At 37.9% G+C, this 22622-nt stretch overlaps 1 protein-coding gene across 5 annotated transcripts in view; it reads right to left on the bottom strand.

Annotated features, from left to right (window-relative positions):
- NIN (ninein) overlaps positions 1-22622 on the bottom strand; it is a 39279-nt gene that overhangs the window by 1261 nt on the left and 15396 nt on the right. The window contains exons 5-28 of one of the 5 annotated variants that reach the window (XM_053475720.1): positions 22064-22254; positions 21114-21260; positions 20498-20665; positions 19882-20018; positions 18902-19042; positions 18219-18393; positions 17689-17799; positions 17135-17224; positions 16905-17043; positions 16043-16164; positions 14815-15338; positions 11884-13881; positions 10672-10797; positions 10138-10207; positions 8996-9211; positions 8785-8883; positions 8345-8467; positions 7485-7598; positions 6818-6964; positions 6375-6554; positions 6137-6286; positions 5648-5743; positions 3454-3630; positions 1678-2133 (exon numbers count right to left, since the gene is read on the bottom strand). In XM_053475720.1, coding sequence (XP_053331695.1) covers positions 2071-2133; positions 3454-3630; positions 5648-5743; positions 6137-6286; positions 6375-6554; positions 6818-6964; positions 7485-7598; positions 8345-8467; positions 8785-8883; positions 8996-9211; positions 10138-10207; positions 10672-10797; positions 11884-13881; positions 14815-15338; positions 16043-16164; positions 16905-17043; positions 17135-17224; positions 17689-17799; positions 18219-18393; positions 18902-19042; positions 19882-20018; positions 20498-20665; positions 21114-21260; positions 22064-22254 — 5504 coding nt within the window. In that variant the 3' untranslated portion in view covers positions 1678-2070. Of the gene's footprint in view, positions 1-1677; positions 2134-3453; positions 3631-4734; positions 4796-5647; positions 5744-6136; positions 6287-6374; positions 6555-6817; positions 6965-7484; positions 7599-8344; positions 8468-8784; positions 8884-8995; positions 9212-10137; positions 10208-10671; positions 10798-11883; positions 13882-14814; positions 15339-16042; positions 16165-16904; positions 17044-17134; positions 17225-17688; positions 17800-18218; positions 18394-18901; positions 19043-19881; positions 20019-20497; positions 20666-21113; positions 21261-22063; positions 22255-22622 lie in introns of those variants that run through there. The other 4 variants (XM_053475721.1, XM_053475718.1, XM_053475719.1 and 1 more) reach the window with 4 other exon arrangements.

The following is a 22622-nucleotide window of genomic DNA, read 5'->3' as shown; positions in this document are numbered from 1 at the left end:
AGTAGCTTCTAGTGAAATAGTTATGTTGAAAAGAGCAGAAAAGTGCATAGTGTCCAGCTATTTACAGTAGGCTGCTTTAAGGAACTGTCCAGAGCCAAAGGCAGTTGTGAATAATGACCTTTTAATATAGTTAAATAAAGTAATCAGAAGTTTGTATGTGTAACTTAAATAGTTAAAACTGGCCCCTTTTAGGGCAAAAATGTTCAATTACCTTTGTGAATGGTGACATAATTTTCCAGCTCCATAAGGTCTTTTTGAGAATTGATTCCAAAAAAATGAAATGCATATTCTGAGGGACATCTGGAATTCCAAATACTTGTAAAATGTTTTATTTCTTCTTCTAAAGAGTCAATATCTCAGTACTTCGACAGTACTTCGCTCATAGATATCGCACATGGTAACAAACTTGGTCCATAAATTGTTTGTATCTTTTTTAAGGAGTATTTATACATTGCCATTTAAAATGTAATGGACAATCATATCTATTGCAAAACATAAACTATGATTATGTGTGTGTAATTTCACCAACCCAGTTTTGAAATGTGTACAAATTTCTGTTCAAAGAATAAAAATATGCTTGATACATGTCGCAATAGGCCCATATATATGTACGTATATTACTTTTACTATTTTGGTAATTCAAAAAAAATGGCTTTTTACTGACCTAATAAATATTGGCTTAGTTATTTCTTGTAACATCCTGGGTTTGCTTTTTTGGCCACCTTTCTTATTAATCATCCACACTGGTGTTTGTATGGGTTTTAGTGTTTTAAGGAGCGCAAATCCGCGTAAGATTTCCTGTCTTATAGTAGTTCAAAAAATACCCTTCCATTTCTATTTCTTCCTTTTCTGTCCGCTTATACTAAAGTAGCTTATAGTAGCGCATGTCAACTCTCATACATGTGAACTTGCAAGTTGTCCCAACGTGCTCTACAGCATTAGAATAATAAACAGGAATGAGTGTTTGTCTTTAATTCTGTTTACAAAAAAACCCAAATATTTTATAATTATTATTTGTATAGCGCCCAAAAAAACTAATCAAATAATTGCCTCTGCTGAACTGTAAATCACATAACTAGCTGTAAGTATGTAGCAATGGGGGGCTTAATTCTTAACAAACCAGTCTCTTCCACTTACAGGTCTTCTAGATATATAGCTTATCGGTAAGGGGTATGTGTTATGTCCACCTTAAAGAGTAAATTGGGCCATGGGAAACTGAAGCGATTCTGAGCGTGTTCTTTAGAGCACTAAGGCTGTCGTCAGCAGTAATTGTTCTAGGCTTAATACTTTTAACTGTAAAAAATATTCAATATATATAATACCATCTGTGTATTCTTTTCAAGCTGGATTTTACATGTGAGCAAGATTTAATTAAATAGAATTTACAAAAATAGATATAGCATATGATTAATGGGCTTTTTCCTTCTCTTTTTTACATTTTCTCTTTCGTTTCAGATAACTATAAATATTACGTAAAACATTTCACACGGAAGAAAGAATAATTCAGGGATGGTCCTGGTGCCAGGTTTTCCAGGGCGACACCTTGTAAAATTTGACTTTTTTGCTATCCCATTCATAATGCAAAAAAATAATATAGAACATACACACAAAGACATCCATTCCCGTACATACAAACACTACGTGAGGTTAAATGTTAGTTAATGAAACAAAAATAAATGTTATCATTAAAAGAATTTTATTTACCAACCCCATCAAGTTCTGTTCAAAAGTATCTTACAAGCATAGACAAATTCAAAATCAAAACTGCTTTGTATAAAACAATCTTTTGTTAAAAAAGTTACAGCATTAAAAAAGGAACAAAAATATTTGATGAGAAATGCATCAACTTTGTTTTTAATAAATAGCATAAATACTTCTTTTTTTAACAAAAGATATTTTGTTTTTTAAATAACATATTTTACACAAAATGATTTCTACACCAATAATTACACGTGGAAGTAATACTGCAAAGTTTAGGATTAAAAAGCAAAGCGTTTGAGATTTCTCAGCTCATGCCAGTAGAGTTTGTTAGAGGAGGTTAGTTTTTAGGCTTTCAATAGAAGTCGCTTTTCAGAGGCGGCCGATCCGTCTGTAGGAGTCTGCATGCAGCGTTCGTTGCTCCGGAAGCAAGGCCTATGGGGAAAAACGCAGTCGGAAACGATTCACCCCGGTGTTACACTGCTTGTAACGTGGAAAAAATACAAACACATTCCCTCCCGTCACCGGAAACACAACCGCAGGAAAACCGGTAGCGTGTTTCACGTCTGGTGCTGGTGAAGGGTTTGACGTGCAAATACTAGACACAAATTCGAAGCTTACCGGAGATGTCAGCTTATATTTTATTATAATTATCACATAAGGGGCAGAACATTTATTGAAGACGGGGAGGATTAGGGATAGGTATGGAAGTGGACCAGTCAGCTATGTGTACAAATTAGATTTCAACAGCGACAAAGTCAGTGTTTAACCTTAATATCATATAAAAAGGCTGGGAGTCCTTGCTATTGTAAAGGTTTTGAGGACTGCCTTGCAGCCATTTTTTTCAACGAGATACCCTGTATTCTAGATAAATATGGCTATTGCACCTCTTACCCGAGTTTTGTCTAAAGGCTGTCTTGTACAGCAGGCAATTAATTTCAAGAGATCCATGTATAAAGTCTTCTGGCTTGTCTGGTGTCTGTAGATGAGTGTTTAATAATGCTTCTACTACCCCCTTCAATTTAGTGGAAGGGTTTTCCCATCACCTTTACCCACCATAACATATGTAAAGATAAATCTGGTAATCAGTATGGAGAAGAAACATACATGAAACATTGAGACACATCAGTTCAAAGCTAGAAACCAGATTGGTCGCTGACCGAAATATCGCCGAATGACGAGTAATTAACGGCAGCTCTTTTACGCATGATTTCATGTAAGGGGAATTTAATTGTAAGAATGAAAATGTTTATGTCAGTTGTGCAAATAATAAGGCTCTGAGTCTGTGAAAGCTGACACCTCCAGTTTCTCAAATATGTTACCAGTACGGACAGATAAAGCATGCGGTTAATGCATGGAAAGCACAATTATTTCACAAAGACATGCAAAGCTATTAAAACACAGTAATAGGTTTTTTTGCATGACATTAGGAATCATTCCACTCTGTATGAACATAATAGTGAATGTTACATTTGACACATACATTAACACTGGGTAATGTATAGATCAAAAGGGCTGATGCTAACATTTAACCGTGCCAATCAGCCACCAACGCTGCTTGTGAGCGGCTAGTGTGGCTTATGGAAATCGGTTCTTGATCACTCAAAGTCTAGCTGAAATAAAGCATTCAGTTTAAATTGTCTGGGGTTAGGAAGCTAAATTTAGTGAAAGTCATGTAAACTGAACTGGCATAACCAGATCAATTTCTGGCTGTGGAAATGGCTAAGACATGTATCTTCTGCATGAAGTGCTTACCTGTGGCTGGTGGACTGTTTCAGAGCTCCGGCTTGTTGCCTGCTGTTGCTGGCTTCTCCGATCTGCCTGCTGTAACTGTTGCTGGAGATATAAGTACTGGTCCTTGGGGTCGGCGGCACAGGCTTGCTGGTGGAGCGGAGAGTGGTTAACCATCACACTGGAAGCAGAGTGCAGGGTCTGCAGAATATGATCATTTATTTAGAAAATGACATGCTACTATAATCATATACTATTCAAAGAAAACATTTGCTTTCCAGGCCTACTTCTTCCACATACAATTTAGGAAAAATGGACTGGACCAGATAGTCCTTTTATCAAAGGTATATAACTGCCGGTGCCGTCATATCGAGTATTGGCTGTTAATAACCTACACGCCCTGGCATTACTTAGAACAGAAAAATATTGGTAGGACAGCTCTGATGACCTGGCTAATGGCCCACTGCGTGCAATCCTGGCATGTTTATATGGGTGGACACATGTGCTGTCACGCACCATCCCATGTTGTGCACTACTCTTTGGAAGATACATGGGATCTGCTTAGAAGAGAAGGTATCCCTCAAAATTGTTTATATAAAAGAAAAGAAATCAATAAGTAAAATATTTACTAATGACACTATGATAGAAAAAATTTATGCAGAGCACAATGCGTGATGGGTAAGCCCAAACTACAAACACAGGCATGCAGCATTCTATGAACGGAACCACTGCACAACTTGAGTATACTTCTCAAAGACACAATGTGGAGGCAATGCGCAGAGCAGTCTATAAACTAAATGCAAACATTATCAAACTTTTCTGAGGTTGTTCAGCATATATTCTGTAGGAACAATCTATGGATGGGCCATACCTTATGGAAGGTTCTTTTTTTTTTTTTTGACATATTTTATTATTAAATACAAATACTATTAAAGAGAAGCTATGTTTACAGCAAGATACCCTATTGCCAGTGGCAAAGAAAGCTTACGTACTTATCCTTTTTCCGCCACAATACCAAAAAACTTTCAGAATACTTAAGTGCACATAAAAAAACTATTTCTTTAAAAAGGGGGAAAATACTGCCTCATTAAACACATATATATATATATATATATATATATATATATATATATATATATATATATATATATATATATATAATACTAGACTATGACTAGACTATTGATGGGATGGACACAGCATGGTCTTGAAATAAAAACATGCATTAGAGATACCAGATAAAAAAGTATATGATGAAACACAACAGTTTCAGGCAGGCAATGATACAACAGAGCATCAATCTACCTTTAGCATCTATCTCAGAATCAGTGCTGCCCCCATCTCTGATAAGCCCCATCCCTGAGGTCTACATATAACACAGAGGAGGAAAAATCGGCAAAAACATGTTAAAGGAGAAAAGTTGAAACAATATCAGAAAGATAAAGAATGCTGCTAAATATACTGATACTGGGGTGTGAGGCTGGATGAACTGGCGCATGTCCCAGCTGAGCGCTTGGCTTGATAGGGGGAGAAGGGCTTGAGCTATACACAATGGGGTACTGACTGACTTCTACCTCTAGTGGGGGGTCTTTTCGCTGGCGTCTCAAAGACACATAAAGACTTGTGTCTTCTCAGGGTGATTTGGCTCAGCTTTTACGCCAGCTCTAGGAGTTGAACAAGGTCTGGCTTGACTCGTGCCACTCACTAAGACGATGTGCGTCTACTGCACTCATTCCCAGGAGAATCACAAGTGCATTTAGTTTATGCAAGAAAGCCCACACACTACACACTTTGCGATTAAGTTACGGTAATTCTGTAAGTGAGCTGCATATAAACAGTTGGCCAGTTAAACTGGTTTCCATTTGGACATCGAAGTTTTGTGGCATGAGTGGTCAAATGATTTGTCTTAGTTGGCAAGCCAACCGATTTTCTGCATGTGCCCTAAACACGTTATACTGCTAGGGGTCTGTGTAGAATAATGGTTGATATAGGGACTGGTTTCTGAAAAGATTGTGAAATCATTTAACCTCTTAACATTCATTCACTGAGCGTACATTATTTGGAAGTATAACAAGAGAAGAAAATACAACTATGTCCTATAACATATGCTTACTGCTGGGTTTTTGGGAGGGGGGGGTGTTGCATTTTAGGTTTGCCTAATATCTTTTATATTTCTAAAAGATACAAAGCCAAATAATGATCCAGTGCAGTCACCTACATCAATCAGATGCTCGTCATATTTCCCGGAATTACTTCTTAAGCCTTCATTTTCCATCTTCATGCTTTCCCGGTTAAGCGAGCTCATTTGGCTGATCTGATAATTAAAAGTAACAGTTAATGATTTTTACATTATTAAGACTCTTTTTCACTTTTCAGGAATAGAACAGAATGTGAAGGATCAGATTACACCGGAGACATTTGGCTCCCATGAGACTTGTATGCTTGAAACCTGCTCAGTAAATACTAGGCAATTCAATTCATACAGAAAACCAAATGAGCATGACGTCAACTAGCTTCGTATGATGTGGCTTGCGCAGCCCCCCAAACTGTTCATCAAACTAAACAGACTTGCATTTGATTAGCACATGAAACCTCTTATTTCATCGGCTTATGGTAATTGTAATTATATAGCCAAACAATCTTATCAACACAAAGGTTTTGAATTAACATTCATTGCTTCAAGCTAAATTTGTCAGAGCCAACAAACCTTTCTGTTGGCCAGCATAAGTTCCTTCTGTAGATGATCACACTCTTGTCTTAGACTTGATTTTTCCCGCTCCAGTATCTTGACCATACTAGACTGGCTGTGTTGTTTCTGCTGCTTCAAAGAAAGCAATGTTGATTCCATTTGCCGAATCTAGATCCATCACAAAGAAATTATAGACACGCTTTCTGAATTGTATCTCACAAAAACTGAATTTCACAGCTGTACTTGTAGAACTCACCTTTTCTCTGGACAGGGCTAATTCAGACTTTGTATTGTGAACCTCCTTCTGAAGCCTTTCATTCTCTTGCCTCAAAATGTGCTGTTCTTGTTCCATCAGCTGTTCTAGGTCGTCCCAGTAGCGTTTTTTCTGATTGTTTTGTAAGCCTGAAGACTGCACAGTCATTTCTAGGACCTGGTTCTACAAGAAACAAAAATAAACTGATTAGCGATTACAATATTGAGTTTGGAAGTGTGACTGTTGCTTTAATTCAGATCTGCGGAAACATGTTCAGTGATGTCGTATTTGGTAAGATTGCCAGTTCCAATTTAAGATCAAACCTTTGTGCGTTCATTTCAATGTTGCATCTTAACTTGCTGTCCATTCACTTTTGACACACTGGATTATAACTCTTTGAAAAGAATAATAAGCACGACCTTATATTAAACGTAGAATGGAATCACCTTGGCGTTGGCGTTTTGCAGCTGTTTGTGCAATGACATCACTTCCTGTTTTAGAGCTTCTTTCTCTTGCTGGGCAACCCGCAGATCAGACTTGATCCGGGACATCTGAATGTTCACGTTTTGCAGGCTTTCCTCCAGACTCTGGACCTGTAACATAATGGATTTGCTGAGACTGCATATGTTCTGAATCATGAAATGGTCAAACACATTAAATATTTACAGAAGTTACAACCCCCTTCTTTTGTTGTCTGTGATTATATCACTACCCTAGACCTGATATAAACACCCCGGGTTGTGGACAAGAGACCTCAGTTCTGGTGAAGTGGCAAGCTATGCTTCTTCTGGCACAGAAATTTACCAGTCTTTCCCAGTCCCAGTGAAGCGCTGTGATATGATGTATTACGCTGACATTGACAAAACTTATGGAGGTATGTGCCCCTTCTTCCCCACGTCTATCCTCCATTTTAGGTATATGTGGCAGTCAAGGGGCAGATCTTCTGCTGACCTCTGTTTGCCACCCCACACATCAGCACTGCTCAAAACGTTGGTGGACCAAAGGAATCTGAGGTAAGTGGGGACTCCAGTTATCATTGTCCATTGAGCCAAGCTACCCTCGAGGTCCAGTTAGGATACACAAATAAACTGTGACATAATACAGTCCCAGTACCTTTTCATGCGAGACGGAGAGTTGTCCTTTCAGTCCCTGAGTCTGCTGTTCCCAGGACTTCTCTTCCTGCTTTAAACTTGCAATCTGACCCTCTAGATAACTGACTTTAGCAGACTGGAAAATGGCACATACGAAAAAACCCATTTAATTCACATGAAAACTTAAGGGCTTAAAAACATTTCTCCTAACCCCTTCCTCCACTCCTTCCTGTTAGAAGTAACGCTCCCCTGTATTGCATGAAGGGCATTATTAATGTGCGTTGAAATATATCCGTGTTAACAAACTGAATTTTATTGCTTGTCGAAGCCATCTACTAAATGACTTGCTTTTTGGAACAAGATTAATTAGCTACAGACTGTAAATGGATGGAAATCAATGATATAGTAAAAGGTATAAACCAAAATATTACAAGGTGCTCTTCCACTTAGTGTACTAACAAAATAAACCTTAGCAGATCTGTCATCTTATTCTTCCCTCTGAAGATTTAAATCATGTAAACACAGAAACTGAACAGGCTTATTGAAAGCTTCATTGGCAACAACCTATAACCGCCTGATTTGTAGAACATGACAAATAATTGCATGCTTTGGACATCAAGTGTACCAGTAATGATGTTTCTAAAACTACATTTAGTTACATTGCTAAATTCAGCAGAGTAAGGACGAATCAGCCGCTTGAAGATGTCCAGTTACTTTATGCATTACAGCAGTATTTCCCAATATAGTCTTTAAGCTTCCCGAAGACTGCAGAGTCAGCACTCATGGAGCTTTGGAAAGAGACTCTGATTGACCTGCGATTGCTGAATTACCACTTCATAAGCATGTGCTCTCTTTAAAAGTAAGGACAATAAAGGGTTTTACCTTTTCTACGCATCTGTTCAGTTCATCGTTAAGAGTTTCTTTCTCCTTTGTCAGTTTTTCATTTTTATTCAACAACGCGGAAATCTCATTCTTGAGCTCGGCCATTTCCGAGCATTTTGACAGCTGCAAAGAATAAAGATTTATTTTCTAAGAATGGCGAGCAATGTTTTCCTTTCTGTAATGCCCCTCTATAGTTATATATATATATATATATATTTATTTATTATTTACTAACACTATAACTCATACTACTGACAGACTGTTCTGGACAATAAGGCTACAATGCAGTGCAACAGAGGTAGTTTCAGTCTTGAGATGAGACCATTATGATCTGAGCGGTATTTACCATTCTGCTCCAAAAAGGTCAAAGATTGCTCTGAAGACTTTGTTAGTTAAACTTTGCTCTTGAGAAAAACAAATCTGCGATTTCTATCCAATACCTGTTTGGTTTCAATTTCTTGCTTTAGAAGTGTGTTTTCTTGTTCCAAGAAACGGCTGTGCACCTTAACGGTAGATAATTCCTTTTCTGCATCCGATACCTGTGAAAAGAATTTTATACTAGAAACAACTTTCAAAAAGGTACATGGGCAGCAGATGATCACAGACCAAAAGATTTCAAACTGAATCAATATCTTTCATTTGTAGACATACCTTCGACCTATAAACTTCAATCTCGTCTTTCAATCTGCATCGCTCTTTCTGCCACTCTTCCAAGCCCTTTGCAGATTCCTTCCGGTCCTTCTGCTTCAGGAAGGTCACCAGCCTGCGGTTCATGTCCTGAATGTCCACTTGGTTTTTCGTGTTCTTTAGATACAATTCAGCATTTTCAGAGTCTAACTGCTGGTTCCTTGCTTTCAACTCTGACACCTATTAACAAAATGGTATTTAAAATAAATAATCATAAAAAGCAATGAACTGTATTCTTTAATGATACAGCACATCACAGAAGGTTTTAAACATAAAATAAAACTCACAAAGCATCAGTTTAAACTCATGAGATACGTAGAATGCTAATCGGGCCCTAGTCTGATTTCGCTGAGAGTTATACAATTATACGTTTGCGTCTTCACTCGTGTGTTCTGGTAGAAGACACAAGGACTCCAACACCTAAGATATGTAGATGTGAATGCTCATAATTCCAAAAGGAACGATATCAATGTTTATATCACTATTATACTCTAGATATATGGAATGGGCTGCTGCAATAGCCCTTAGCAGGTAAGTCAAAAATAATGAATGAAGCAAGATTTTAGAGGGGCAACTAATTATTTCTGGTAAAGCCAACACTCAGGGAGATCGGCAGTTTTCATGACATTTGTAAGGATTTAAGTTTTAGACTGTCTTGCTTGATGGCTGCTTGGTTATGTGCAGACAGTCTGTTACCTGTCATGCAGTTTTATGGGGGGGGGACAAAAAAAATTGCCTTGCATGATACTCCTGTCTCCTGTACTTTGTGTGCCCCCCCCCCTTCCTGAACTCTTAATTATGATTCCTGGACATGATACCATCCAGAGCATTCCGGTCCCAGGCTGAATTGTGCTGTGACTGTCTACGGGTGAATAAAAGCATAACTGTGGAAAGCTAATGTAGTAATTGAGGCACATCGAGCTGTTAATGGCTTGCTAATGCAAGGTATGTTTAGACATATGTAAATATATCCATGTATGTTTATATACATAAAATGTTGCCCCAGGGCCCCACCTGTCCTTGATCGGCCCCTGCTGGCAAAGAGAAATTAGGCCTGTAGTCCACCATAAACCTATATGATAAGATAACATGATGTAAAGACACACCTGTTTGGTTAAGTTTTCCACAGTCTTATGGACAGCAGTTTTCTCATTCTGAGCAGTCTCCAAGTTAACCCTGCAGGCAGAAACCACAACAACATATAAGAGGATAGCATCGCCTTTTCTTGTTCATAACTTTTCTTTTTGTTAGAAATTATCTAAGAATAGTATATGAAAACGTATATATTTGAAATAAACAATTGCCCTGATTTTGAGAATTACATTGAGATGGTATGTCCACATTGAGCACTATAAATATGTTCTTAAATATTTTGTAATGTTTGTAATGTTGTTTTATATTATATTTATATCATGCCAATACTACATCTGGCATTGTCATCGTTTTATTCTGGGGCTCTGCATGCCTATTCCTTGCCCCTATTGCTAATTTGCTCCTTTTAATGAATGGATTTAATTATGCTAAAAGCCATCGGGGCACCACATCCTCTTAAAACAAATAAATTAATCCCACGATGTATATGGAAATGAGACTAGGTCGCTGCAAAAGGAAGAACTGCAATCACATTATACGGTATTTACCACATTTCTTCATAAGCTTCCTGGAGCTCTGTTACTTTTTGGTTATGGGTCTCGCATTCTTCTTCCAAGGCTGTTATTTCAGTTTTTAACGCAGCATTTGCTTCTTGCAATTTCTTATTCTCGCATCTTAAAAGGGGGAAAACATTATGTTACTATGACAAGAACTGTGAATCTTGTCCCTTGAAACACATTAAGAGTTGTATCAATGTTTAGAGGTTCGATATTACGTTCTAGATCCATACCTAGTCATTGAATTCTGCACTGGAGATCAGTTTATTTGTGCATGTTGATATCACAGATGGGCTGGTGATATCAAATTCAAATACTATGTTCTTGGCAATATGCTTCCTTGAAATTCTACCATCCCTTTATGTTTATTTTTCTGTATACCACAAGCCCCATTTTTTATGAACAGCTCACTAAAAAAGCTATCCATCCCATCTATATGTATATAAGGACCGTTTAAAGTAAAATGCAATTCTTTGGTAGTAAACTACACTAATTTACCATAACACAAATAATCTGCATTGATTTTGTAGGGGAAGTTCCTCTTAAGAAAAAGTAGAAAGCAACTTTTTTTCTATTTATCAAAAGTTCTCCTTCATGGCTTTTCAGCTTCCAATTTTAACATCAGATTGCGAGGCCCAAAATTCCTTGAAACACGTTTGCATAAATGGACACGGACTACACACTTAACACCAATACCCTCTGCTTCTATTAGAGACGTATCAGTGTTCATTTTAATTAAAAATCATGTCTCTAGGAGCTGCACAACTGCACACCGTCTAGAAGTCTCACATTAGCCTAGGGGCATTGATGGCAGACTATGAGACATTGCAGCCCGTGGATTAGACTATTACTAAGAAGACATCTAGAAAAAGCAGTGTAAGATGTTGGACAAAAAATGTTAGACAAGAAAGAAGCGTTAGCATTAATCAGAACAAACAAGGCATGTACAATATTTTCCATGTCTTAGTAGTTTATTCCTAGAATTAAATGTTCCCGTAAACCAAGAGAAAAATAGAGCCTCTGTAGAAAGCTGAAGGTTTGGTTAATTGAGATTATTAATCAGATAAACATAAATTTTAGTCACACTGAGCCGCTCCTTGGAGTTGCAGTTGAGTGTTAGTTCTAGAAGTGTTGAAAACAGTAGTAAAGTAGATAGATTCTTGGTAGGTTTGAAGCCAACATAAGATTGCACATGGTTGTTACCTCAGGAGATCAACTTTCCTCTGCATTTCAAAGCACTTGTTCTGGAGTGCAGGCACAACGTCATGCTGCTTTTCAGAATTATTCCTATTTCGCGGACTCAATTCACAAGTTCTTGCTTTCAATGCACAATCCTCTACCAACACGTTGTGGGGACTGGTAGAAAGGTTATTCGCTTCTTCTAGGTTGTCTTCTAATTTCCTAATCTTTTTGCGTATCGGAACAGAATGTTTCAGTGGTTCTTGTTTTTGTTTCGACATATGGTGTTCACTGTATCTTTTATCATCTACCTCATTTGTCCTGGGTTCAGAATATTCCAGTTCACATAGCTGAAGGTTGGCTTGGTGTTTCTGAGATGTTGGCGATTGGGTTTCAACATGTTCAGCACCGTGCCCTAAGCGGTTTACGTCACTTTTTGAGTCAGCTGTTTGAATTTCTTTATCTGCAAACACTAACTTTATTAATGGTTTCCTTTCCAACTTGTGTAACTTCTCCTGTAGTTGAGTAACTTGCATGTTGAGTTCCTTATTTTCCTTCTTGGTGTCCTCATACATATTTTCAAGCTTCAGTGACGCTTCTGCCATTTCTTCCATATTTTGTATCTCTTTTTGCAGCCACAAGACATCAGCGGAAAGGGCTCTATTGTTTTCCATAGCTTCCTTATTTTTAAACTCCATCGATTTCATATTTTCCTTAAGCTGTATATTTTCCTTTTTGGCAACAGCCAACAGCATTTTTAACCCAGGAATCGTGATAGGAGCTTCTTCAAGCTCAGGTAGTTCGAAATCCTCAGAGTTTATGATTTCTTTTACAAGGCTGTATTCCAAAGTACAATGGTTTAAATTTTCCTGAAGTAGCAGGACTTGGGTTCTGAGATGACCATTCTCTATTTTAGTGTCCTTGTAGCATTTCTCAAGATCTCTTAACACCTCTGTTGTATGTTCAAGCTCCTCCATTTTGTACTGAAGTCTTCGATTCACATCTTGTAAGGCTTCCACATAATGGTGAGCGATATCACTGTGAACTTGGCCATGACCTTCTCCGTCCGCCAGAACTTCCAAGGCTACTTTTCCCTCTGCTTCAATTACGATGCGGTTATTCTCTAGTACACCCAGTTTCTCCTGTAATCTAGAGATTTCGGAATTCAATCTGACATTTTCTTTGACAGTTTTCTCATGTGTATTTTGTAGGTTCCTCAGCACAATTCTTTCTTCTTCAAGGAGGACTGAGGTGTTTTGGAGCTGAGACGCAACAACTTTTAAGTCTGAATTTTCATTTCCTAAGAACTTATATTTCTCCTGCATTTTTGACAAGTGAGTGATTTCCTTTTGCAGTTCACAAATAGTATTTTGGAGTGTGGATATTTCACTTAGCATGTCCCCTTTCTTATTTTTTGCAAGAACACAAGCATCTTCATACAGTGCTTCTACCTTTCGGAGTCTGGAATTCCACTGTTCTTTCTCTGTCGCATGTTCTTGTTTTAGTTTTTCAATTGAGTTTTGTAGCAGTTGAACCTTTCCCTCTGTTTGGCTCAACTGTTCATCTCTCTCTGTCAACTCCTCCTTCAAATCATTTTCCAGCTGGATGATTTTAGAGGATAGTGCTTCCTTAGCCCTTTCTGAAGACAACTTTAGTTGTTCCAACTCTCTCTGCACTTGATCTTTTTCAGCAATTACTTTATTTATGTTTTCCTTGTAGGCCTTCTCCAAAAGTTCCTTCTCCTGTGAAAGCGCAGCACACGCATTAACCTTTTCATTTTCTAATGTTTCCTGTAGTCTTCTGCACGCCTTTGTACTCTCTTGAATGATTTTTTCCTTTTCTAGTTCCCACTTGGCTTTCTCTTTTGTGTGCTGATCTTCAACCTCTTTGAAGTCACTTTTGAACCTATTTTCAAGATTTACTAAGGCTTCTCCATGATTCCTTGTAGACTGTTCAAATTCCTCAGCAAATCTATCTTCCAATTCAGATATTCTTCTATTATACTCAGTTTCCATTTTTCCCCTAAATATGGCCAACATAGAATAATACTGAAATCATATTGCAAAGAATTTTTATGCGTTTTATTTGTAATAGTTAACCAGAAACTTTAATTATTAGATATTTAAACTGAATGGAGCACATTCAATGTTCCTTTTGAAAAGAAGTCTACTTCCTGAAATCCACACCACCTGCAGGGTTTTGGGGATACCATTTTTAAAATTTACAAACTCTACAGCAAGCTGGGTTTCTAACACCATTGTGTGGTACACAGACAATAGCTTCAGGCACAAAATAACGTTTATAATTGTATCCCCTTAAAACAGACAGAGGAGAAATCACTCCTACCAGAACTGCAAAGCAGATTTTTGCATGAAAACACAACAGTAAACATTCAAATGAGATTTAGGTTTAGAGTAGGCGAGCTGCAACCTATGCTATATGTTCCAGGTTTAAAAAAAAAAAAAAAAAAAAAAAAAAAAGGAGACGTTATAGTTAAGCGATTTACATGAATATATACCTACATACGCTCATATAAATAACTATATAATTCCTTGCAACAGGAAACCATTCTGTATGGAAAACTCAAAATACACAATTTGTATGTGATATTATAAATTCTGCACACACACATACATACATATGCTTTACCATTAATATATTTTTAACATGTAATAGCCTTTACTTTTTCAGGGTTCTTGTAACTTGCACACAACTTGTTTTAGAGGCCTGATTAGCAAAAGCCATCACAGGCTCTCTTCAAATCTAAATGACATTGGCAAAATGTTTTAGACAACGTTACACTTAATTAAAAACAGGTCATAACTCAAAAAACACAAACTGAAAAGAAAATTGTAGGGATGTAACGCACATCTCTGTCCATGTACACACGGGTAGAAAAGTATAGAGAAAAAAGGAGGCATTTTGACAAAATACCCACCCACTTGAATCACTCACCTGTCTTCTTGGAGGTTACGTTGATGTTGTTCCAACAGTTTTACGGTGAGCTCATTAAGTGCAATGTCATGTCTTTCTTGCAGTTTTACTATTTGTTCATTATAGCTGTGCTCCAAATGTTCCTTCTCTTCCTCTAACATTCTGACCCTCTCAACCAATTTTGTTTCCAAGTCCCTTTCAGCTTCCTCTGCTTTTCGGATCAATTCCTCTTTTTCTATCTGGAAGGTACGTTTGGTCTCCTCAAGCTGAAGCTGAATGGCAGCTTGCTGGTCTATCAGTTGGGCTCTTTGTTTGTTAAATTCTGCTTCCATGTTGTGGATCTGGAGCTTGTGTTCAGATTCTGCTACCTGATGAGCTTCCTTCAGGGTAACAATTTCAGCATCAAGTTCCACCTGCCTCTTTTCAAGGAGATGTATTTGCGCTTCGGTTTTCTCAGCCTCCTCTTTGGATTTTTGCTGGACAATTTCCTTTTCCCTCTCATATAAACATTTTAGTTCTTTCACCTGTTCTTCATAACGGGTTACCTGAAGTAAACAATGTTTTAAGTTTTTTTTAAGAGATAATTGCTTACACAAAATAACCTTCAAAACGATTATTTCAAGGTAATGTGTTATGAGGCAAAACAAACACCCCCCAAAAAAGAGTCATGATCTAGAAAGAACGTTGGGAGTAATCAGCAATCTATTCTAGCAAATGTTTTTAACTTTTTGGATTTTAATTTTTAATTGTTTTAGCTTTGGTTTTAAATACATATTTCACAAGCTATTGCAATGATAATGAGGTACTTTAAGATATAGGTAATTTGAGATTAATCAAAAGAATATAAACAGACTTAGTTTTGATAATATATTTGAATAACAGTAGACATCTTGTGTCTCCCAACTGTTTCTATTGTTAAATGTAAAAGTGTGTGTGTGTGTGTTTATGTGTATATATATATATATATATATATATATATATATATATTTAAAATACTTGTTTAATATTAGTGCAGCTATCAGAAAAGAGGAAACAGTATTTTAAATGCTTTAACAAAGTTATACATGGGTGGTTAAGTTTTTAATAATGTGGCATAGTCAAAAGGTTGATGATATTTTGCTCTCAAAAAGTTTCCATCGTTTTAGTTTCTTTAGAAGAACCAAAACACACACACAGCTAAAAAAAAATAATCAACATTCTCTTTAACTACCCGTGAAAACGGTCATCATTTTGAACAAGCAGTACATACATTGGACTCTAATTCCACTCTGAGATGCTCGACTTCCCTTTGATGTTGCTCCCTCATCTGCTCAATAGCCATTTCTGCTTCGATGCTCATGTTTAATGGTGGGCAGTCATCAGAGCCAATACCTGAAAATAGATTCCACATAAATTCTGACCCGATAAAAGTACTATCCACCCTCAGTTAAGTATCTCAGGACCAAGGCAATGTAAGGATATAGTGAGAGCATACACCTTGTATTCCCAAAGACTAGTTTACTCGGATCTTTGTTTTCAACAAAACTATGAAGCCCGGTCAATCTCGTACGCTACTGCAGTGATGGCGAACCTATGGCATGCGTGCCACAATCAGCCCGCCAAGGCCTCTGCTATGGCATCCAGGCCCAAAATAAAGGTCTGCAGTGGAGAACTGAAACAAAGGTCTGCAGGGACAGACCTCATGCTCCCACCACATGAATTAAGAGATGGGGAGAAAGACGAGAGATATTTAAAAAAAATTAGAGATAAAGAGAAATATATAGGAGGAGATAGTGTTGGGACTTTGAGGTGTGCAACTTGGTTTAATGCAGAGAATTGGGCACACGGTCCCAAAAAGCATTCGCCATCACTGCTCTACTGCTCCGTGATGTGAAGACGTGAAATCAATATCAGTCCAGAAATACTTAAATAAATGGTTAGAATGATTATGTATAGACTATAGGTCTATTAAGGTGGAATGATAACTTTAGAAATATATATGACATATATGACAACTCTTACTGGTAAAAACAAACAAAACATACTTGACACAACTAAACACTTTCAAGCACAAAAGCTCCAGAAGGCTACATATGGAATGTGGTTTTGCCCTCAAAGCTTTTTATTTTTACCTTGGTCAGATTCCATGACATTTTTACTGTCCATTTCAAAAGACAAGGAATTCTTTAATGACGACCTGAAGCTTCTGACACCTTGCAATCTGTACTCCTCAAGCTCCAGCTGAAGTTCATCAATCTGATCTTGCAGCTCCTGAGCATATTCAAAGACAAGATCAGAAGCCATAAATAGTCCAGCCCTTCAAGAATTATAAAGGATGCCATCCTTTCCTTAATCCGCTTACCCTGCGCTGCCGTTCATACTCGTTTCTCATCTGGGCCAACTTCTCTTCTTGGCGGAAAAACTCTATGCAGGTGGGATCCAGGTCACCAAACTGCAACATCAAGCACATGGACAAAAAGTGATGAACTGTCAGGAACTGATCTTCCACCAAACTGCTGACTAGTTTATTTTTTGTAAAGGACACAGAAAGACATCTGGGCATCACTAAACCGCGTACCACCTTAATGTATGTTCCGTGTCTAAATCTGCTTATATAAACATACTTGCATGGAACACAAGATAAGAAAGCTGGACAAAATTGAGCGGTCATCATTACGTACAGCAAGGATTTTGTATCTTCAGGTACAATCACATGGTCCTGTGGGAATTAAAAAACTGAACTCTATCAGGCAGTGCATAAAAGTGTCGAGTGCTGGTATTAACACTGCGATTTAAAGAGTTCATACGTTAGGAGATAACTTCCTTTAGAAACAGCTGGGAAGGGATCATGAGCGTTGTAGTTCGACAACAGGTGGAGAGCTATATGCTGCATGCTATGTTTTTGGTGTCACTCACCTTTTCTCTAAGTACGTTATCCAGACTTCTTTGTAGCTTGTTTGCCAGAGTCTCATATTCAACCAGCTTCTCCGATGTCTCCAACAACTCATTCTCTAAACGGGTGCTTTCCTAAGAAAAGGAATATAAACAAAGTTTACACCAAAAGGTTTGAAAGGAAAACGGTGAACAGAATCACCATCCAAAGACACTGACATGACGTCTGCTGTTCTGTTGGGCATGGATTCCCTGTTTCATCTACCGACAACCCAGGCCAGGGCAAGTAATGCCTCAGACATTAAATTATTCATTATATAGGGCCAGTTCAGTCTTCCTTGCTGGAGAAACTTGCCAGTGTTGACCCTTCATTATGAGTAGTGAGGCCATGGAGTTGATACCACACCTGTCCCACAATCTATCCTGCCAACAGTGAATAAACGCCTCTGTTTAGCCTGTATAGTTAACTCATTGGTGATTAATATATTTAGTGATATATGAACAAAGGTGAAATTTTACTTGCTGTGAAAAAATCTCTAAATGAATGTTCATACTTTTAGAGACAATGTAAGGCGATCCCTGAGGTTATTTTCTTCTGTTTTCACTTTTTCCAGCTCGTGTTCCAGTTCCATTCTTTGGCGACTGGTCTGCTGTAAGATCAGCTCCCTCTCCCTTCGCAGTTCAGATCTCAGCGCCGTGGTTTTTTCTTTATATTCCTCATCAAGTTTACTATTTAGAGTAAAATAGTCATCACATATTTTGCTTGGGCAGTGATAAAACTGGAATCTATTGGCAGTCCAATACAAAACTACATATTTTATTATTCCCTGTGGATATGATGAGATATGATGATGTATTTTGCAAATGCCTCTGTATTGATTTGTTTCTGCCCAAAAAGTTCTAGTCCCACATAAGCAAAATATGAAGGAAATGTGCTGACAAGTAAAGTAAATACATGCAGCAGTCAATTTGTTCTTCAAATGCTTTATAGACATAACGGCATAAATCTTTTCTGCAGCTACAGCAATACAGCCTTTCAACCTATTAGTATACTACGATGTGGCTTACACATCATGCTTTTATATGTAAATGCCTCCACACACCAATAAATACAGTGTGCAAATGTGACTTCTATAAAGGAAATCTTTCTAAGCCTTCTATAGAGTGAATCTGTGACAAAGTCCACCCAGAAAAGCAGAGAACACAATAAGATTGCTTTGGAGAATACTTGACCCACCGAAGGTTGTATTCATTGCGACGCTCGATGGCAGCATGATGGTCATCCACCTCTGAAGCCATCATGTTCTTGAACCTTTCATTTCTTTCCAAATCCGATCTAAGTTTTTCTTTCTCTCTGGCAGCTTGATCAGCTCGTTCTCTATGGGGAATTGAAAAGAATTATATATCAAACTGCAGTACTGCATACATGCTGTGATCAGACGTACATCAGCTTCCGTTCCAGGAAAAGTTGGTGTAAGCAAAAAGTATTAGAGTCTCAGAACGCTACATGACACTAAATTATGTAAAACTGGAGTTACGTTTACCACCTATTCTCCAGTTCTCTCAAACTTCTAATGACATTCATCATACATATCAATTTTAATCAATTGTATTAACACCATAAAGAAATGCAGTCCACAGAAGTGTACAATAATGTTATTGAAAGCATACTGCTTTACATAAGACACAGACAAAGCAGAGGTGGTTTCGGTTCTGTGTTTTGGGAATTGTTAGTCTGTTGTACTCCCGTAGGGTAAAGCAGATCACGGATACAAAATTCGCCAATATAACCGAAGACTGAGGAGCAGACAAAACATGGTGCGAACCTTAGAATACAAAAAATGTTTTATATTCCACTTTGTTTTAATTTCTTAACGTTTTTTGTTTTGTTTTGTTTACACCGTTGCCTGGTTTACGGATTTACCTCTTTTTGAAAATCTCTAGATCCGAATCTTGGGTTCCACCACGCAATTGTCTCACTATGACTACTGTATGCGATGTATTGTACCTTTATCATACACCAGCGTACACAGAACCTTACTTTGGTCATTCTTTTGCCTTCAATGCTGTACGAATTGTGTGGTGCTTTGGCTAAACATCTTCTCTATGTTATATGCCACAATGCAATGTATTTCTCATGATGCATGACAATTTGCTACAATTTCGGATCTTAATAAAATTTTATTTACAAAAAAAAAAGAGGAGGAGAGAACTTACAACAAGTATCTGATCTCTGAGCGGAAGCTGGTCAAGGCTGCCTGGTACACTTCATTTTTGGTCATCAAAAGCTCATTTTCAAGAGTCATTGTGAGCTCTGTGAGGTTTATTTTCCCTTCCAAATTGAAATCCAATGCCTGAAGAACAAGAACAAGAGTGATAGGTTAGTAAAGATCATTAATCACTCAGTTAGAGCATATTTTGAACCAGGACAACAAGTCCTTGGGAGGCAGATCCGGGGAATGACAGACTGGCAGACCCTGGCAAGATTTGTGGCCGATCATCTCAGGTGTATGGCCTCCCTAGTACATCAGCCAGCCCCATCATACTGCAGAGACAGGAGTTTTATTTTTTTCCTATGTAATATGGAGGTGGAGTGGTGGGATAAGACACTACGCAAAAAAAACATCAATAGCCATAAACTAAAACTAAGCCAGTAAAGAATGTTTAACAATTGAAAAACACACATAGAAATACCTAAAAGTAATGTGTTGTGTATTAATCAGCTGTTTACCCAATCACTCTATTCACATCGTGTACATTATGCAAAACAGAAGTAATCAGAAACTTGCACATTAAATTGTTTAGTGAGGCATTCAGGTATTTACTAAGTAACCTTAAGGATGGCTTGGCTGTTCTCCACGCCGTCTTCCTGCCATAGGTCTATCACATCTTCCACTGAACCATAGCCGGTACCATCATCAAGCTTCGAAAACAGACGGAACCCTACAGACCCAGTCATGGACGACGGAGTAATCGTTCGCCTTCCACTCTCGTCGTAGGGCTGAAATCCAGAAAGGAAGAAAGATGTCAAATTCTATCCATGAGCTGGAAGGCATGACGGCTTGTCTAATACTGAACACACTGGCAAGTTCTAAAAAATGTGTGAAGCTCAGGAAATACATGCGAAAGATATTTGTACTAGTTGTGTTATAATCAACAGAAAAGCTTGCAGAAGGTAAGTTGAAAATTACTACTAAACTTGGGATACTTAAGCTAAAACCAGCAAGTACAAACAAACAATTCATTTTGTTATTTTAGGGGGCATTAGTATAACTTAAATCAAAAGGATTCTTTATTTCTACCAAATTGGGAAACATTATTCCATGAAATTGGTTTAACAGTCATCTGCTCCATGACTTTACCTCTATCTGTGGCTATGATAGTCAATCAGTATCATTCTGTGGCCCAATTGTTGTGCTATGAAAGAAGCTGCTGCACTGGGTCTTTACCTGCATAGATAAATGTCTCTTTAGTTGTCGATATGGGGTAGAGGATGATGGGGTAAGAGGCTTGGTATTTTTACACACTTCATAGAAAAAGTCTTGAAGGCTCATTGTGTCATCTTGGCCCAGATTCTGAAAGGCATCTTCAAGGACCTGCGACGAAATTGTGAAATTGTTACTTCCCTCGACACAAGGACAGTCTTTTTTCACTAGAGGGCAGTATTGAGCAATATAAGGAAATACTGAAAGGAAGGAGGAAAACCAAAGTAGCCATTTGTGGAAACAATTAAGACCAACCAGCACTTTAAAAAAATACGAGAGCTGATTGGTCCCTTTAAATGTGTGCAGAATCCCCTTATAGTCATTGGCCGGCGTCCCCAACCCTGAACTACTTGACCTGCAGGAGATGAATGGAAACAGCACCACAGTGGTGTTGCACTGCAGCTTCTCCTAAAGGTGAGTCGCTACAGGTCGAAGAGCACGCATTAAAGTACTTATAAAGTAAGTGCGTTATTTCTTGGCGAGGCTGCATGGGACACTAGACTGTCCCTTTAAGTAGTAAATGTTACATGGGTTTTATGCCACACATCCCCAAAATAGCAGTGACTTTAGAAAGGAAAATTTCTAATGGAGTAGGTAATAATAAATGCGTTAAAATGACTTTCCGATAAAATAAAGATTATTATTAAAGATTATCCAAAATGGACGGTAAATATTTCACTTTGATAACCAAGACCTACAGCATCTTAAATCACAGAATTCCGATTAAAACGAGGAAAGTAACTAACGCTCTAGAAGATGAGTAACTGAACTGTAACAAGATTGTTACGGAATGAAGTAAGAACAGGTAGATGGGTATTGTAAGTGTTCCCAAACTGAGGAGTTTTTGCTAACAAATCGTGGGTCAGATGAGTTCTGGATGTGGACATTAAGATATTTTTGTTGGGACCCATTACCTCTTTGTCTACATTCTGGAGGCCATACTGTTCGCAGATAGAGATGAGTTTTTTGCGGTTCAAGTGACCGTCACGGGTAATCCCAAGGTCTTCACAGACCAACTGCAACTTTTCTTCCACCCAGTCTTGAGTTGAAGATAGGACATTCTGTGAAGCACTGAGGTCATCAGGATTCCAGAACCGTAACTGGCCTGATGCAAAAATAAATCAGAAAATAAGAACCATTAGGTCCAACGCACTCACATTCATACTAAATACATCAAACAAGGTTCAACAGTCGGAAAGGATGTATGGAGACATTGTGGGAGACGGTCTCTGTTATTTTTTCACTAAAACATACAGTAACAATTGAGCAAACTTATTGGAGAAGAAAATATCTATCCTAACCCATAAATAGAAAACCGATATCCCACAAGCATTTCAGAATGACAGTTGGTTCCAGACAACAGCTTTTATATTAGTTAATCCGCTTAGTATATTAATGTTACAAACTGTCCCGTGAAGCATTAGGACTGAGCCATGCTTCCACCGTGTCCTCCTAACAGGTGCATTTTATGGA

The sequence above is a fragment of the Spea bombifrons genome, chromosome 9 (genome assembly GCF_027358695.1).
Source record: "Spea bombifrons isolate aSpeBom1 chromosome 9, aSpeBom1.2.pri, whole genome shotgun sequence".
In the NCBI taxonomy this organism is placed as follows: Eukaryota; Metazoa; Chordata; class Amphibia; order Anura; family Pelobatidae; genus Spea; species Spea bombifrons.
Note: the sequence above shows the minus strand (reverse complement) of the source record. Positions and strands in the feature narration are given on the sequence as shown.